The sequence below is a fragment of the Macaca thibetana genome, chromosome 7, assembly GCF_024542745.1.
Source record: "Macaca thibetana thibetana isolate TM-01 chromosome 7, ASM2454274v1, whole genome shotgun sequence".
In the NCBI taxonomy this organism is placed as follows: domain Eukaryota; kingdom Metazoa; phylum Chordata; class Mammalia; order Primates; family Cercopithecidae; genus Macaca; species Macaca thibetana.
This window is the reverse complement of record NC_065584.1, coordinates 152,804,788-152,822,731: the sequence shown is the minus strand read 5'-3', so window position 1 is coordinate 152,822,731 and position 17,944 is coordinate 152,804,788. Positions and strand designations below refer to the sequence as shown.

General features: G+C 55.4%; 2 protein-coding genes across 4 annotated transcripts in view; both read left to right on the top strand.

The window, feature by feature from the left end:
* CLN6 (CLN6 transmembrane ER protein) overlaps nucleotides 1-4,375 on the top strand; it is a 19,416-nt gene extending 15,041 nt beyond the window's left edge. For 2 of the 3 annotated variants that reach the window (XM_050796359.1, XM_050796360.1), the window contains 4 exons: nucleotides 97-152; nucleotides 1,626-1,748; nucleotides 2,974-3,283; nucleotides 3,907-4,375. In XM_050796359.1, the coding sequence (XP_050652316.1) occupies nucleotides 97-152; nucleotides 1,626-1,748; nucleotides 2,974-3,244 (450 nt within the window). In that variant the 3' untranslated portion in view covers nucleotides 3,245-3,283; nucleotides 3,907-4,375. The remainder of the gene's footprint in view (nucleotides 1-96; nucleotides 153-1,625; nucleotides 1,749-2,973; nucleotides 3,284-3,906) is intronic. The other variant, XM_050796361.1, reaches the window with a different exon arrangement.
* CALML4 (calmodulin like 4) overlaps nucleotides 1-17,944 on the top strand; it is a 25,826-nt gene extending 7,882 nt beyond the window's left edge. The window contains 6 exon segments of the mRNA XM_050796371.1: nucleotides 5,897-6,083; nucleotides 6,085-6,142; nucleotides 6,234-6,264; nucleotides 12,043-12,183; nucleotides 14,123-14,311; nucleotides 17,626-17,944. Coding sequence (XP_050652328.1) covers nucleotides 6,016-6,083; nucleotides 6,085-6,142; nucleotides 6,234-6,264; nucleotides 12,043-12,183; nucleotides 14,123-14,311; nucleotides 17,626-17,723 — 585 coding nt within the window. The 5' untranslated portion in view covers nucleotides 5,897-6,015 and the 3' untranslated portion in view covers nucleotides 17,724-17,944.

Below are 17,944 nucleotides of genomic sequence, written 5' to 3'. Positions count from 1 at the left end.
GGAGAAGCGTGTTCAGAGGGGATGCGTGGGGCCCCAGCACCTCCCTGGACTGACATCAACATCCCCCCGACTCTGCCCTGCCGGTGCCTCCCTCAGATCGACTCCTTTGAGCTGCTGTACTACTATGATGAGTACCTGGGTCACTGCATGTGGTGAGTGATGGGCCCATCTGTCTATCCCAGGGGCCCCGACCACCGGCTAGCTCTGTCACTGGCCTCAGGGACACACTGAGCAAGGCTGTCTGGGCCACAGGTCTCCATGTGTTGAGTCTCATCCCCTGTAAAGGCGCTGTGAGCTCAACCTCCGGGGAGATTGTCCCGGAGGTTGCCCGGGAGACCCAACAGCTGTCCCAGGCCCGGGGCCCCAGCTTCCCGCCAGCATCGCCGCCCCCGCCCAGCCCTCAGTGCCCGCAGTGGCCAGCAGAGGGCAGCGAGCGGCTTTGGTCCTCCCTCAACAAGCCTGATCCCTGAGGGTGGGGGAGGAGGACACGTCCCTGATAAACAACCCCCAGATGGTAATGTGGAGGGTGGGGGCGGAGCCAGGGACCCCCACCGGTGTCGGGCCTGCTCTTTGGGAGTGGAGTAAGCTGCAGGAAGTCAGCTGGATCAGGCTGGGGAGGGGCGTGCTGTTTGCGCTCCCCCCTCTTCAGAATTCCCAGGGGGAGACCTGAGAAATGTGGCCTCAGCCTCAGGAGATCCCGGGCCCAGGCTGGGAGGCTTCATCTGTTCCAGCCTCCCATCTTAGCCAGGAGAAGCTGAGGCCAGCGGGAGGAGGGCTCGGAGGGCTCCGAGGGCGGCAGTGCAGCTGGGAGGTGAGGGCCAGCCCTGGACCCGGCTCACTCCTGAGTTGGCGCTCACGGCACATGCACCTTGCACGGGTGTTTCCAGGTTGTTTCGGGCTCTGCGATGTCAATCCTCCTGGCTCAGCTGGTCCAAGGTCCCTGGACAGGCCTCCTGCCATGTTTCCCTGTCCTTTGCCAGAGCCTCTTCCCACAGAAGGTTGGGAAAGGGTGGAGGGGCTAGGAGCAGAGAGCTGGAGCCCCAGCAGGAAGCGGGTGTGGGTGAGAAGAGGCAGGCGGGTATACTGGTGCAAGTCAGCACAGGTGGGAGAAAGGGAGCCAGTATGTGGAGAGGGGAGAGGGTGGTATTTTGGGGTGAGGTGTCTGAGGTGGGGGTGTGGCTGTGTGCTGAGTGTGGGTGCAGCACTTCACCGAGAGGCCTCCGCAGGTGCTGTTCTCTTTTTTAACATGTGGACCTCCATCCTCAGCCCGGGAGGTGCCTCTGTCTCCAGGCTAGTGTGGGGCTGGGCTGCTGGCGTCTGCGGTGCATGAGACAGACAACCCCCCAGACGCCCCCCACCCCCACGGAGTGAGTGAGGTGCCCTGGGCAGTATGGATGCCTCTGGGCCTCTGACTCACATGAACCTTGCCTTCCTGTTTCTGTTTCTGTCCCATCTTTGACGCCCAGCACAAGCAAGGTCGGGTGGAGAGGAGCGCCTCTCACCCAGGCTAGGCGTTTTGTAAACCATGACGTGGCACTCCGTGGGACCCCGTGGGAGTGGGTGCAGAGGTGGTGGGGATGGGGACTGCTGAGCAGGCCTCTAAGGCACTGGCCTTCCTGTCCTAGGTACATCCCCTTCTTCCTCATCCTCTTCATGTACTTCAGCGGCTGCTTTACTGCCTGTAAAGCTGAGAGGTGGATGCCAGGGCCTGCCCTGCTCCTGGTGGCGCCCAGTGGCCTGTACTACTGGTGAGTAGACATCAGCATGGGGGCAGAGGCAGGGGCACGGAGTGAGCCATGGCAGCAAAATTCTGCACTTGCCCATGGACCTGTTGTGTGGCCCCAGGGAGACTGGCCCTCTCTGAGCCCCTGCTTCCTCTTGTGTCTAGTGGGGACTGTGACAATGCCCTGTGGTGGCCTCTTTGTTTCCGTGAAGCCCAGGCCTGGGTATGGCAGGGAGGTGGGAGGAGAGGGCGAGGTTGCACAGTCTCTCTCCATCCTCAAGCCCCTCTCGCTGTGTGCCCCATCTCAAGAACCCCAGTGTTGCCCTGGGGCCGGCACAATCCACCTCCGACACCAAGCCCTGTGGTGGGCTGCGGGTTCCGCCTCTGTGAAATGGGAATGATGGTACCTGCCTGTCTACCTCTCGGATGATGAGGATGCTGAGGACAGAGAGGGGCTTTGTCAAATGTAAAGCACTATGGTGAGGCCAAAGACAGACTGAGGGGTTTGATGGCGTAGGGGCACCTGGTCTGGGGTCTTTGTCCCCTCTGGCTCTCTCTTCTTCCCATCGCAGAGGACTCTGCCAGTCTCCCAGCCCTCCTCTGTCACTTCTGCCCTGGAGACAGGTCACCCTGGGATTGTGGGTGTCATGGGAAGGACAGGGTGGGGGCAGGACTGGGCCCTTCTCTGATGGGAGGCCTCCCTCAAAACGAAAAGGGCCTCCTTTCCTGGGCCAGCTCTAGACCGTCTCCCCGGCCTGTCACCTGTGTGGCTGAGATGACCCTCTGGGGCTCATCTGTGCGCTCTCTGGGGATTAAAAAGAGTGGGTGGCAGCTGCAGTGAGCGGGAAAGATGTTAGCGGAGCGCTTCCTGCGGGTCCTCACCCCGGCGTCCTGCCGCGGGGGCCGCTGCCGTTGTTGTGGCAATTGTTTGTTGCTTTCTCCTCTAGTCAGGTTTTGTTGTGTGGAAATACAAACTTAATGTGACCAGAGAAGCCAGAAATATACATTTGTAGGTATTCTGTTATTTAAATATTGGCAACAAAATCCACATCTAAAACCCAGTAACTATACCAGCTCCATCAGTATGCTGCCCGTGGGCTGTGGCTTAGAGCGGCAGGGTTCACTGAGCCCTGGCGCCAGAGGACGCTCCTGCCTGCCTGGAGGGCAGCCTGGCTCTCGCGCGCAGGGAGGGATGCCAGGCAGGACGGGGTTGCCACAGCAGCTGCCTCACTCCCCCCTGGCCTTCCCAGGTACCTGGTCACCGAGGGCCAGATCTTCATCCTCTTCATCTTCACCTTCTTCGCCATGCTGGCCCTCGTCCTGCACCAGAAGCGCAAGCGCCTCTTCCTGGACAGCAACGGCCTTTTCCTCTTCTCCTCCTTCACACTGACCCTCTTGCTGGTGGCGCTCTGGGTCGCCTGGCTGTGGAATGACCCTGTTCTCAGGAAGAAGTACCCGGGTGTCATCTACGTCCCTGAGCCCTGGGCTTTCTACACCCTTCACGTCAGCAGTCGGCACTGAGTCCCTGGCACCAGGCTGTGGCGCTCTGCTGGGTGGGAGGTGGGCCATAGAGGGCGTCTGAATACAGGGGTAGGGGGTGTGGTGTGGGTGTGTAACCGGAGACTGAGAGCATGAGTGGGGTGTGCCTTGTGTGCGTGGATTCGTGTGCATGTGTGTGGATTCGTGTGTGCGTGGATTCATATGTGTGTGTGTCTTGTATATGTGTGTGTAGAGTGCATCATTTTCAGACTCTACTATTTCCGTCAAGTTTCTGTTTGATTTGGATCATCTCAGGATCGGATTCTGTTTTAGAGTGTTTCTGGGCCAGGATCCGGGCCCCTGCCCTCCTCTGCACCTGACCACACTCTCCCTGCTGGGGCTGGTCTGTTCTTCTGGTAGCTGTTCAGGAGAGGGCTGGGTGGGGCAGAGGCCAGGAGGGGACCTGGTGTGTCGCCCACCCACCACCTGGCTCATCCCTCAGGCCTACCCTGACCCTACATTACATAGGTTACATCAGCCTCTGTGGCTGTTGAGTAAAGCATTTCTCCTGTCTGGACCTCATTTGCACTAGATGGGCCTGTGGTCCCAAAGTAGGTCAGTGGGTTGGGGTTGCTGACACCCCTTGGGGGCAGCTTTGGGACAGATGAGTGGCTTGGTCCTGTCACTGCCCTCTCCCTGCCTAGGGGCTATGTGCACTCCAGACCCTGCCCAGGCTCAGGCCTATGAGGTGTGGAGCCAGCCTGACCCCCAGGAGCCAGAGGCACCGCCAACTCCCCTGGCATTCCAGCTCTCCAGGCGACCCTCCTCTACCCAAAGCTCTGTCTCCCGCTCCCGCTCCAGAAGAACTGTGGCCACAGGCTTTGAGCGCCTGCATTCCTGGGTGGTGGGGCCAAAGGCCCTGAGCAAAAGCTGGAGCTCCTCTCATCAAAGCCTTTACAAGGTGCTGGGTCCAGAGGCTTTGCCTTGACAGCATGACCCCTGGTTTGGAGGGAGGAGGAGCCTCCCCTACCTAGGACCCCTCCCATGGGGGGGTCTACAGAGTCGGGGACAGAAGGGAAGGGACCCACAGGAAGTCACGGTGGTGCCCAGGGATGGGAAGGGACCCCCAGCCACGGGGACCCGGGATTCAAGAATAAAGCAAACAGTCACAGCTGCAGTTGCTGTTGGAGGTGTTTTTGTCTTTTCTCCCTTTTGTGCTGAGGTGTAGCACACACGGTGCGCCCCACAGCGTGGTGAGTTGCTGTATCGTGAACCCCCACGCAGCCATTGCCCCATGCCGATGTTTTCCATCTGTGCCGCATCCCCTGGGGACACCTACACACGTGAGGAGGGAGTTGGCCAGGGCACCCCAGCACACACTGGCCTAACTCCGAGGAGCCACCTCATCTCTCCTGGAGCACCTTCCCACAGGCAGAGGGATTCGGTGGGATTGTGTTGGCCTGGCCACCTGCAGGCTTCCAGAGCCCAGGTGACTCCTTAACGTCCTTCTCTCCATCGTCTGCACAGAGGCAGCCTTTCCTCTATCCCTGCCCCGGGGTAAGGGAGCAGGGGCCTCCAACTCTGACAGGGAGGAGTCGAGTCCCCAGCTAAAATTCTGTGGGTCTAGAAACAGGTGTAAAGAGGCGACTCTGGGGATGTGATTTGGGGGAAAAGCACCCTTTCCACACAGGCAGTCAGGAAAGGGGAGAGGAGGGGAGAATGGGGCACAGGCAGCCCCTCCTGTCCCTGGGCCTGTGTGCAAACTGGCACGATGCCCCCCTTCCTATGGGCAGTGCAGCCCCTGGCCAGCAACCCCTCGCACCTGGGTTGGGGGCCCTTGTGTAGGGCACACCTGTGCGGCCACACCTACTTGTGGGCCGGACCTCGGGTGTAGAGCCCCATAGACTCAGCTGTGGACAAAAACCTCACGCCCCAAACAGGGAAATGGGATCTCAAGGGGAAGAAGCCAGGGAAGCCTCACACCGTGCCCCCATTTCCTCCTATGTGGGGGAGGGGAGCAGCACGAAGCCCTGAGGACTCGGGAGCATCAGCAGCTTCTGCGGAAGGGGTGGGGCTGAGGGTGGAGAGAGGAAAGGAAGGAAGAAAAGGGGAGCCTTCCTGGCCAGGGTAACTGGCACTAAGAGGCCTCACTCCAAGCCCCTGAGGAGCCTGCAGTGGGGCTGGAGACCCAGCCCAGGCCCCTCCCCGACCTGTAAAGTCCCCAGAAGGCGGGAGGTGAACTGGCACAGGCTGGGAACCGGCTGTGCGCTGGCCGCTTGATTTCGCCAACGGCCCTGTCATTCAGCTGGTGAGGAAACTGAGGCACACACTGAGGTAGAATGACTTGCCAGTCACTCAGCAGGTCAGCAGGCGGGGAGGACTGAATCCCAGCCTGAGAGCACCGAAGCTTGTGTCCCTGCAGTACCGAGCCCCAAGCCTGCGCGCCCCAAGCCTGTGCGCCCTGGTGCCCATCTCTGAGTTGGGCCGTCTTGGAAGGGTTCCCTTCCTCCTCCAAGATGGTGTGTGAGGAGCCTTCAGTACGACCCAGGGTGTAAAGTGTCCAACTCTAGTCGGGGCTTGATGGTGTCCCCGCCGAGTCCCAGGAGAGAGAAGACCCCTTCCTGGAGTCCAGGGCTCCCAGGAAGAAACTGGCATTTGTGCCTTTGCTGCGGCTTCTGGAGGCGGAGACTCTGAGCCCTGGGAGAGCCTTCCGCAGCCCCGTTTCCTCAAAAATCCAACCTGCCCGGGTGGCGGGTCCTGAGCTGTGCTCAGGAAGCTGGAATCTGACCCTGGTGGCGTCGGGCCCGGTCTCCATGGCAGCCGAGCATTTATTACCCGGGCCTCCACCCAGCTTGGCAGACTTTAGACTTGAGGCTGGAGGAAACTGAACGCGGTTCTGGGAGCAGCGAACGCACGGGTGGCAGCCGGGGCCTCAGGATGGTGAGTGAGGGTCTGTGTGGGCCTGGCCAGGGCTGGGGGTGTGAGCCTCAGGTGGAGCCCTCCCCTGACTGCTTTCCTTTCTCTGCTGCAGGCCAAGTTTCTTTCCCAAGACCAAATTAATGGTAGGTTGGGTTTGTTCTTTAATTAGCAACTCAGCAAAACATGGGTCTCATTAGGCAGTTTGCTCTGCTCATGTTTTCTTGGTGGGAAGGAAGGTGGCTGGGCGAGAGCTGGGCCCACCCACGGGGCCAAGAGCTGCAGGGAGGCGGCCGTCAGTGGGCTGGGGGTCGGGGGTAAGCCTCCAAAATAGAAATGTGGCTTTATACGTGTCAGTGTGATTTACAAGCCAGGGCGCTAAGACAGAGCCCACTAGGTTTCCCTCCAGAGCCTGACCAGTTGGATTTGGGGACTGAGGGGACTGGGGATGGAGAGAGAGACCATTAAAGGTATGGCTGACAGCAGGGAAAGAGGAGGGGCTTTGTAACTGAGACAGAACAGAGGCCAGGTTTGCACTCTCCAGCAGGATGCGTCTACTCTCTGGGCCTCAGTCTCCCTATCTGTAAAATGGGAGGGGGTCCACTGAGTCCCCTTTGCCCTGGCATCAAGCCTGGTTTGGGTGTGAGCACTTCATTCCCTGGGTCCCCTACTCTGCCAGCCCTCGACCAGGCTTCAGTTTCACACCACGCAGGTTCTATTTCCACAAGGCCAAGAGCACAAAGGGTTGGGTTACAAAGAACTCAGGGGCCCAGACCTGAGCCAGGGGAGCCTCATGACTGCAGCCCCCCTATACCTGGCAGGAGAGGCCCAGGAGGCACAGCCAGCTGCTGCTTGAGGTTGTGACCCTGAACCTGTCCCAACAGTGGACGTCAATGGGCCTGAGAGTCCCCCCAGGCATCCCTATTCCTCCAGGTCTCTGCTGAAACATCGCCTTCTCAGTGAGTCCTTCGCTGACTACTGGAGCTAAAATTACAGGTACCAAGGCCGGGCGCGGTGGCTCACGCCTGTAATCCCAGCACTTTGGGAGGCCAAGGCGAGCAGATCACGAGGTCAGGAGTTCGAGACCAGCCTGGACAATATGTTGAAACCCCGTCTCTACTAAAAATACAAAAATTAGCTGGGCATGGTGGTGGGTGCCTGTACTCCCAGCTGCTCAGGAGGCTGAGGCAGAAGAATCGCTTGAACCCAGGAGGCGGGGTTGCAGTGAGCCAAGATCGTGCCACTGCACTCCAGCCTGGGCGACAGAGTGAGACTCTGTCTCAACAACAACAAATTACAGGCACCTTGGGCCCTTGTGATCCAGGGTAGGGTCCTGAGAGCCCAGCCAAATGGGGTTAGGGTTACCCGGCCAGGAGTTCCAGAGTTCTGGGTATTCTGAGCTTGGTCTAGAGGGGCAGGAATTGTGAGCTCCAGGTGGGCACCTCCATGTAGACCCCTCAAACTCTTTATCCCAAGAGGAGGGCCAGGGCAGGAGCAGGGACTTTTAAAACACAGGGCCCGGGGCAGCACCCTCTTGTCCAGGTCCAAAGGTGATACTGAATGGTGGACTGAGGGCTGGAGTTCAGCTCTCAGCCTCAGCATCCTCCCACCCATGCCTGGTTTTAAGGCTCACTGACCCTCCCTCCTGGGATGGCCAAAGCTCCCAGAAGGGAAGAAGGTAATTTCTCTTTGTATCCCAGTATCTGACACCAAGAAAGTGGCCACCAATGTTTAACGAGTGTGTAAAAGACTGGACGGGATGGCCTAGCGACGTGGAAAGAACAGGGGCTTTGGAGGCAGCAGACCTGAAGCCTAATCACCCTGAGCCTCGGTTTTCTCACCTGTGAAGTAGGGATATGCCACCTCACCAGGCTGCTGCGAGCCAGGGACAGAGGGGGATAATGTCAGTTACGTGCTGGACGCTGGGCCAGGCACAGGCAGGTGTCACCCACATGTAGGCTGGGGCTGGCTCACTACAGCTAGCAAGAGCCATTTTTTAGGAATTTTGCAAGCAGGATGTTAAAGCCAGCCATTATTAAATAATGTAGGATCAAACAATGTTTCAGTCCCTACATCTATCTATACAAAAAGTTAAAAAGACAGCCCTATTGTGCTCAGTAGAGCTGGTGATTTCAAATAAGTTTCAATTTAATGAATGTATTTGGTACAAGGGTGAGAAATAGTTTAACAGTAGATCACATCAGATTTTTCATTGGAAAAAGAATCACACTCATTGGCATACAGCTTCATTTGTCAAATCATGGTCGAATCAAAACTATAGGCTGGCAATGGATATAAGAGTTGGCAAAACTTGGGCTGGGCATGGTGGCTCACGTCTGTAATCCCAGCACTTGGGGAGGCCGAGGCGGGTGGATCACCTGAGGTCAGGGGCTCAAAACCAGCCTGGCCAACATGGTGAAACCCCATCTCTACTAAAAATACAAAACTTGGTGGGCGTGGTGGTGCACGCCTGTAATCCCAGTACTTTGGGAGGCGAAGGTGGGCAAATCACCTGAGGTCAGGAATTCGAGACCAGCCTGCCAACATGGCAAAACCCCATCTCTAAAGTACAAAAAATTTAGCCGGGTGTGGTGGCAGGTGCCTGAAATCCCAGCTACTCAAGAGGCTGAGGCAGGAGAATCACTTGAACCCAGAAGGCAGGGGTTGCAGTGACCTGAGATCAAACCACTACACTCCAGCCTGGGCAACAAGAATGAGATTCTATCTCAAAAAATAAATAAATAAATAAATAGCCGGTCGTGATGGTGCATGGTGCATGCCTGTAATCCCAGCTCCATGGGCGGCCGAGGCAGGAGAATCGCTTGAATCTGGGAGTGGAGGCTGCAATGAGCCAAAATCGTACCATTGCACTCTAGCCTGGGCAACAAGAGTGAAACTCTTTCAAAAAAAAAAAAGAGTTGGCAAAACTCATTCGTAGTAATCAAGTGGCCAGATGGAATTTATTTATTTGAGACAGAGCCTTGCTCTGTGCAATTGCATGATCTCCGCTCATTTCAACCTTCACCACCCAGACTCAAGGGACTCTCCCACCTCTCTCTCCTGAGCAGCTGGGACTACAGGCGCGCACCACCACACACAAAATATTTTTAAATATTTTGTAGACATGAGGTCTTACTATAGTGTCTGGGCTGGTCTCAAACTCCTGGGCCCAAGTGATACTCCTGTCTCGCCCTCCCAAAGTGCTGGGATTACAGGCGTGAGCCACTGTGCCCAGCCCTAGATGGAATTTATAATAAAGAATAGTGTACATTTCCGTATTATTTGTAAGTTGTGTGCTACACATCCTTTATGTTTGTACAGTGCAGAGGACACAAGTACATATATGATCAGATCTGATGGTTAAACCTCCAGCACAGCTGGTGTTATCCTAGGCCTTGCGCAGGTCTCTTTCTTGTCCCGGGGGATTTGCATTTTCAAAGAGAAGACTTAAAGGGGATTTTTAATCCAATTCATTTAACCCAATTAATCCTTTCATTCAACAAATGTTTGTGTCCCTTCTTTGTGCTAGCCCCATTCCAGGCACTAGAGCTACAACAGTGAACACAAAGACAAAAATCCCTTCCTCACGGGGGTCACCATCGAGGGAGGGGAACGTGGTGAAATATAGGTGCTAGTATGTTAGAGGGCCGACCTGGCAGGAGGAAGAGCAGGAAGGAGAGCCAGGAGGTGAGGAGGGAGAGTGGAGAGAGGGTGGAGGAAGGGGCCAGTGGGAAGCCCAGGTGGGTCTCCAACACCCTGCTGTCTGTTCCAGTGCAGGAATTCCAAGTTCACATCTGGCCTTCCAGGTCTTTAAAGGCGTGTGAGGCAGGGAGACGGCGCATATCTGATGTGAAGGTTTGTTAGGAGTTGGGCCTCTGAGCCCTGGCGCTGCTGCTGGCAAGGACCACAGGTCCCCAGTGACTGACAGGGCTTGTCAGGGAGTGGTGAAGTGCGCCCATCTGCAGATCCAGGCTGATTCTGGACCCCAAGGGTGTGATGAGCACCTTCCAGCACAGGTCAGGCAGGGACGGCGGTGGGCCTCTGGCCCTCCCTCACCCAGGGGCAAACCCAGACAGAAAGACAAGGTGAGAGTGGCCATGAGAGGTCCCAGGGGCACCACCTGCAGTGCTAAGGTTAAGCTCTGTGATTGGGCAGCCCTCTCTCTGTCCCCCTGACGTGAAGTGATGGCGTTGTCCCGTCTGGCACTGGGCCCTCTTGCAGGCAATTTGGTTTTATGGGAATCAAAGCTGGGGTCTTAGGCCAGGCTCTGGCCCTGCTTCCTCTGGGCCGCTTCGGCCCCTGCCACCTGGTCCTGTCTTTGGTTTGCTCCTTTGGAAGCTCAGGCTCTGGAACGTTCTGAAAGGGCAGGTGTGTGGGGCTGGGGGTTTCCTCTCAGTCTCTCCACAAAGGCCATGAATTTGTCTCTAAATGGTACATGGCAATCTGCCTGTCTTTAGTGACACCCCTGAAATCCTACCAGGGAGGCCTGAGTGCCTTCATTAGGGAGTATGAAGGGACCCCTGGTCTGGGCTAGGGATTTGAGGGGGCTCCTTCTACGTCCTCTCCCTCGCTCTGCTGTACTCAGCGGTGTTTGCCCTGGAACTGAAGGCAGTGTGGCCTGGCGGGCAGAGGTGCCCACAGCCAGGCAGTCAGTGTTGCAGCCCTCAGTGCCCTGTCTGCACATGGGAATATGAGGAGCGTGTCACAGGGTGGTGGGGATGAAGCGAGGGCCTGGGGGCAGAGTGCTCAGCAATGTGAACTGTCATTGTTGCTGTCATCAGCTAAGGTGCTGTTGTCCAGGCCTCTAAGGACCCACCTGGGTGGTGTGAGAAGCAGGAGAGAGAACAGAGCCCTGAGCCCCAGCCTGGGATGGCCAGCGCCAGGCCACTGGGTTCCCACGGCTCCACCCACAGGCCCGGGTGCCTCGTCTGGGCTGGATGAGAATCTCCCTGTCCTGATGGTAGCCCCACCTACCCCCGAATCAGACGTTCAGTCAGTGCGGCCCAGGGACTTTCCCTGAACTCCCAGCTGGCCTTCCTGGGACTCCCAGGGCTGGGAGCCCGTGGGACGGCTGTGTCAGGCCAGGAGCCTGTGGGACAGCTATGTCAGGCCGGGAGACTGTGGGTTTAGGGGAGCCTTAGCTCCGGCTGCCTTCCACCTCTACCAAGTACCGAGGGAGAAGGGGCTTCAGACCCTGGGAGAATTTCCCAGCTGGACCCCTTTGAAGCCTCTAAGAACAGGACCAGGGCCCGAGTCCATGGATAGCTTGAGGGTTCAGCAGCCTGGAGGCCAGGGCGGGAGCAATAGGCTCAGAAATGCCCCAGCTCTAATGATGATAATATCACCATATGAGGGCCACTCTCTGCCAGGCCTCCTGGGATTTCTGGCTCTCACAGTAATCCTGAGGCCTTATTATTCCCATTGTCCAGAAAAGTTGTGTTTGCAGAGGTCCCCTGGGGGTCTGGACGCCTTGCTGTGGGTTTCTGCTCTCCGCTGTGAGCCCTGGAGGGGTACTGGGCTGGGAGTTGTAGTCCTGAGGGTTGGGCAGGGGAGGGGGAGGGAGAAGGAAGGGAGGGGGAGTAGGGAGGAAGGGAAGAGGAGCCAGATAAAATACAGGATACCCAGTTAAATAGAATTTCAGACAACAAATACTTTCTCAATAGAAGTATATGTCCTATGCAAAATTAGGGGCATACAATTAAAATGTATTCAGTGTTTTTCTGAATTCAGTTTAACTTGGCAGTCCTGTATTTTCATTTGCTATATCTAGCACCCTTGGGAGGGGAGGGGAGGGGAGGGGAGAGAGGGATGGCAGGAGTGGGCAAAAGGAAGGGGAAAAGAGGGAGAAGAGACTGAGGACAGGGAGGGCGGCATCAGCGGAGAGTGACCAGACGCTGCTGACCCTGCCTCTGGGCTGTGCGCAGAGTACAAGGAATGCTTCTCCCTGTATGACAAGCAGCAGAGGGGGAAGATAAAAGCCACAGACCTCATGGTGGCCATGAGGTGCCTGGGGGCCAGCCCGACGCCAGGGGAGGTGCAGCGGCACCTGCAGACCCACGGGATAGGTGAGTGGTGGTGGGAACAACGCTGAGTGGGGAGGGGCCCGGCAGGTGGGTGCAGACGGTAGAGGTGTGAAAAGCTCAGCAGTTTGAGGGGCAGCTGGCAGGCAGGCCTCCTGGGGACCCAGCTGTGGCAGCCCCAGACCAGGAGTGCTGTGCCTTACTTCGGCTTCCTGGAATCCTCATAGCAATCAGTGATACCTCATCTCACAGACCTTGGGATCTAGGCGTTCCAACAGACTTATCAAACCCAGGGAAAAGCCGCGCTGACAGCAATCCCAATGTTTTATAGAAACATTTCCCTTTGTTGAGTATTTGTCATGTGCTTACCTCCAAAACCCTACGAAGTAGGCATTCTCTTAACCTCATTTTCTCTCTTTTTTTTTTTTTTTTTTTTTTTTGAGACAGAGTTGCTCTGTCGCCCAGGCTGGAATGCAGTGATGAGATCTCGGCTCACTGCAACCTCTGCCTCCCAGGTTCAAGTGATTCTCCTGCCTCAGCCTCCTAAGTAGCTGGGATTACAGGCGCCCGCCACCACGCCTGGCTAATTTTTGTATTTTTAGTAGAGACGGGGTTTTGCCATGTTGGCCAGGCTGGACTCAAACTCCTGATCTCAGGTGATCTGCCTTCCTCGGCCTCCCAAAGTGCTGGGGTTAGAGGCATGAGCCACTGTGCCTGGCTTTCTCCTAACCCACTTTATAAGCAAAGATCAAGGTTTACAGCCATTAAGTTCTTGAGCCAGTGATGGCATCAGGATTAGAACCCAATTCTTCTGATACCAAAGACTGACCTAAAAACTATGTAATAGTTTTTAGAAAAACTATTGCTAGAAAAAAAAAAACTGCCGAAAGAAAACCCATCCAAAATGTTACCAAGTAGTTCTCTCTGGTGATGGGATTATGGGTGATTTTTATTTCTTTTATTGTTGTTTCCTGTATTTTTAACAATGAGAACATATACGGCTTTTCACAGTCAGAAGCAGATTTTATGTTTTGTTGTGTTTTTTTCTAAGAAAAAAAGTAGTAGTTTCAGAGGCTGGGGTGGCTGTTTGCATTGGAGGCTGGACACTCAGGAAGGAGGGACTGACCCAGGGGAAGGGGGTCCCCTGGGAAGAACACTTGACCCAGAGCCCACAGGCTGCTGCTCAGTCTCAGGCCCCCAGCTTCCTCATCTCATGGGGGTCACCACCATCTGCTAGGGTTACCGAAGGCCCCACTAGAGGATGCCCGCAGTGGCGCTGGGATCCTGCCCTGGGGCAGGCCACGCTGGGCCCAGGTGGGCCTCTGAAGGCCTGCAGCCTGGCGGCGGGGTGCTCAGTGGTCTGATACCTGAGATCCCCCATGTCCAGCTCCAAAGCGGTAGTGGTTTCCTTGATTTCTGTCTCCTCTAAACAAATAGGAAGTTGTAGTCAGGGGAAGTTTTGATTTCCTGCAGTTACATCCCAGCCAGGGCGCGTGGAGGAGGGGCTGGGGTGGAAACTGCAGTGAGGGGAAGACAGGTGAGCAGCCCAGCCTGGCACTGAGGCTTGAGGCCGCAGGTGGGGGCACTGATCCATCCTGGTAGATGTGCTGTGGTGGTTGTCAAAGGTGGAATGGACACATGGACCTGTTTCCCTCCAGTTCAGGGCAGGAGGGAAGCGCTAGAAGGGAGTAGAGGAGCCCAGTCCTCCATCTGTGGATGGGACCCCGCTTTCTTGAGTTTTGGGGTGATGATAAGCATCATCACTGAGGACGTTGCTGAAATGAAGAATGTCCAGTCCAGTGAGGGGCCCGTTGTGGGAACTCGGTGGGAGAGGCTGCATCCTCTTCACTGTGACCACTGCCACATCCTGGCGTTCCCTGGTCAGTGACCCTTGAACTGGATGTGCAGGTCCAGCAGGAGGCTAACTGGCTTCCCAAGAGCCTTTTTCCCTCTGCTCACTCTGCTGTGTTTGTGGGTTTCCTAGATGGAAATGGAGAGCTGGATTTCTCCACTTTTCTGACCATTATGCACATGCAAATAAAACAAGAAGACCCAAAGAAAGAAATTCTTCTAGCCATGTTGATGGCGGACAAGGAGAAGAAAGGTTACATCATGGCGTCCGACCTGCGGTCAAAACTTACGAGCCTTGGGGAGAAGCTCACCCACAAGGAAGGTAACAGCCTGGGGCCTGTCTCCCACCAGTCAGAGGGGGTTAGGAAGTTGGGAGGAGGGCACCAAAGCCCGGCTGATGCCACCAGGGTGGTGCAGACCATCTCTGTTGATGCATGCACAGGAGACTGTGAGCAGATGCCATACTAGGTGGGTGCTGGAGCCTGGGGAAGAACCAGGGGGCCTGGAGGGGTGCAGGGAGAAGTCTGCCAGGGTGAAGGGACAGCTGGGGGGAAACCCAGCTTGGACCCCACAGGGCAGGGAAGCTGGAGCGTGCAGTCCGGCCTCCCCCTGTGTTTAAGCTCTCACCGTGGGGCTTCGTCTAGTGCCTATGACAGCCCTGGGAGCACAAGTGCCTACTTCTACTGATAAAGAAGCGGGGGAGTGAGTGGCTCCTGAGCAGCAGTGCGGGAGTGAAGGCAGGTCTAGACATCCCTGCCCCTCCTCCCATCACAGCAGTCTCTGCAGTTGCTGCTGAGGTTGAGTTTCCGAATTGAGGTGCTGCTTTGCTTCCTTTCCAACTCAGGCTGCTCTAAGCTCTTCCAGAAGGGGGCTCCACAGGGAACTTTGCCAGGACACTTGGAGAACTGCCGAGACAGGCGGGGTTCCTGGTCCCAGAGCCCCGTGAGAAGGGGTCTCTCTGCCTTGTGCCTTCCTGCAGCCCAGCAGGCCTTCTTGCCTCAGAGCAGGACAGAGCCTGGGGTTTTCTAGGAAAGCCCTTTGTACACAGTCAAAGGGACCCCCACGCCGGGCCATTTGCAGCCTTTGTTCTTCCAGTCTGCGGACCCTCCTGCCCAGCCCTGCCACATCAGCAGCAGCCAGCCAGCTCTGCCTCTGCCCAAGGCCAGGGACCCCGACCTCAGAGCCTGGGGTTTCTAGTTAGGCTGCCCTGCTGGCCTGTGGTTGGGACAGGAGAGCTGGGCTTGGCCACAAGTGGGTGCTGAAAACAGGCTTCAAAATGATGGACTTTCCGTCCCTGGTTAAATCACCATAAACCACTGGAGGAGGGGTTTGAGGTTGTGGTTTGAATCCTGGGTGCTGGGAGACCTCTCTCCCACCTCACTTTCCTTGCTAGAAATGAGGGTACAAAAGGTGACCCCTCAGGTCCCTCTGAGCTACCACTCTACAAATCAGTCTGCTCAGATTTTAGCTGCCGCCATTAAGGCACAGTGCAGAGAGTTTAAAAATTGCCTGACATAAAACTTAGCCAGGCGTGGTGGCGCACGCCTGTAGCCCCAGCTACTCGGGAGGCTGAGGCAGGAGAACAGCTTGAATCTGGGAGGCAGAGGTTGCAGAGAGCCGAGCTTGCGCCACTACACTCCAGCCTGGGGAACAGAATGAGACTTCATCTCCAAAAGTAAATAAATAAATAAATAATCAATCGCCCAACAGCAGGCTGGGTCTCCATACCCCACTTTCCCAGGCTCACCTCTTGTGGCTATTTTCACATAGACAGGGAAGACATGGGCCGTCCTTCCCTCCCAGACTCCCCGCAGGACACCGCCCAGCCCTCTAGGCAACAGGTGGAGTCAGCAGAGGGAGCAGGGCCTTATTTTTGTGGTTAATGATCTCTGTCCTAAAGCAATGTCATGGCCGCAGACTCACATACATCTCTCATAACCAGCAGAGGAATGTTTCACAGAAACTGGTGAGTTCCAGACAAGCAGGGACACCGATTTCCCTCTCACTTGCCACGGGAGATGGGAAGAATGATACCAGCAGCAGGAATCCTTTCTCTGGGTGATCGAAAGACAATTTTCAGTTTGATTAAAAAAAATCCTTGGAATGGCTGCGGGTGAAGCCTTTTCCTCCTGAGGCCTGGGACGGGCTGACTTCAGCACTGGCTTTTTATGGGTCTTTGAAGTGAGACGGAGTGAAAGGCTATTCTACTCAGGTGTCCTCAGCACCTGGCTAAGTGCTGTCCCTCGCCCAGATGGGAAGAGGCTGCAGTGACTGGCCCTGGAGCTGATGTTGGCCTGCCCCCCAGGATGGTTTTAGCCAGCTGGCTGATTGTAGAAACTTCTCCACAAAATGAGATGAATTAGTGTCCTCAAATTCTCCCATTACTCAGAACTACCATCAGCTTAGGCACAAGGCACGGTGATTGTACTTTCGAGAAGGATAGTTAAGCACAGAATCACAGGATATTTTCTAACTGACTACAGGGGTGTGTGTGTGGAAGGTGTCCAGGCCTGGGAAGTTGACACAGGGCAGTGAGATGAGGATGGGCTAAAGAGTCATGGTAGGTTGGCCCCAAGAGGCCATTGTGGAGAATACAAGCTGAAATGGCTCTTGCCAACACCTGGGACAAGCTAGTATTTTATCCCAGGAATCCAGAACCAGAAGAAACAAGCAAATGAAGTTTTTTTTTTTTTTTTTTTTTTCTGGAGCGACGGAGAACAATGGCAGTTTTGTATGCTGTGAGCTCTCAACACAGTTGGATTTATTTTTCTCTCATAAAAACCCATCCCCCAAACATACTTTTTTTTAGAAGTGATGGTAGCAGACAGTGCTTTTCACTAAGTCCTCTCTTGGGGTGGGGGCAGGGGTGGTGAGGAGCATTGGCTTAGGGGAGAAGGCAGGCAAGTGAGGGGCAGGCCGAAGCCTGGGGCTGCCGAGGATGTTCGCTCTGCCTGCAGGCTGAGCTGGTGGAAGGTAAAAACTCCAGGACAAAGGTTTCTAGAAATAGAGGCACAGGGGTCATATTTTCATGAAAAAATAAAAATAAAAGCACAGGGTGGGCCAGGCACAGTGGTTCATGCCTGTAATCCCAGCACTTTGGGAGGCTGAGGTGGGTGGATCACCTGAGGTCAGGAGTTTAAGACGAGCCTGGCCAACATGGTGAAACCCTGTCTCTACTAAAAATAAGAAAAAATTAGCTGGGTGTGGCGGCACGTGCCTGTAATCCCAGCTACTCGGGAGCCTGAGGCAGGAGAATCACTTCAACCTGGGAGGCGGAGGTTGTAGTGAGCGGAGATTGCGCCATTGCACTCCAGCTTGGGCAACAAGAGCGAAACTCTGTTTCAAAAAAGAAAAAAAAAAAAAAGCCCAGGGTGGCATCAGTGACCAAATCCTTACCAGTACACCTCCCTACTCCCTGCCCCTGCAGAAAGCCTGATTAGCTCTAAATGGAATCCGTGGTCTCAGGAGGGCAGGGGTGGGTTGTCCCTTTCTGTTCACTGGTTTACTTCCTGGTCTATAGGAATAGTCAACTGGACACTCAGGGAAGACCTTAGGGGAGCTCCAGTCACCAAAGAACTCACTGTTTTATAATGGAACACTAAAGCCAAACTGAAAAATTAATGTGATTTATTGCAGTGGATGATCTTTTCAGGGAAGCAGGTATCGAACCCAACGGCAAAGTGAAGTATGATGAATTTATCCACAAGATCACCCTTCCTGGACAGGACTATTGAAGGAGGAGAATGCGAGAGCCTCCCCTGGGCCTGAAAACTTGGAGCGATGAATTTTTAAAAAGAAAAGTGTTCTTTTCACTTGGGGGAGATGGCAAACACAGTGGCAAGACAACATTACCCAACTACTGAAGAGAGGCTAACTAGCAACAATAATAGATGATTTCAGCCATGCGTGGTATGAGCAGATCTTTTTAATAAAAGATTTGTATTGATTTTATTAA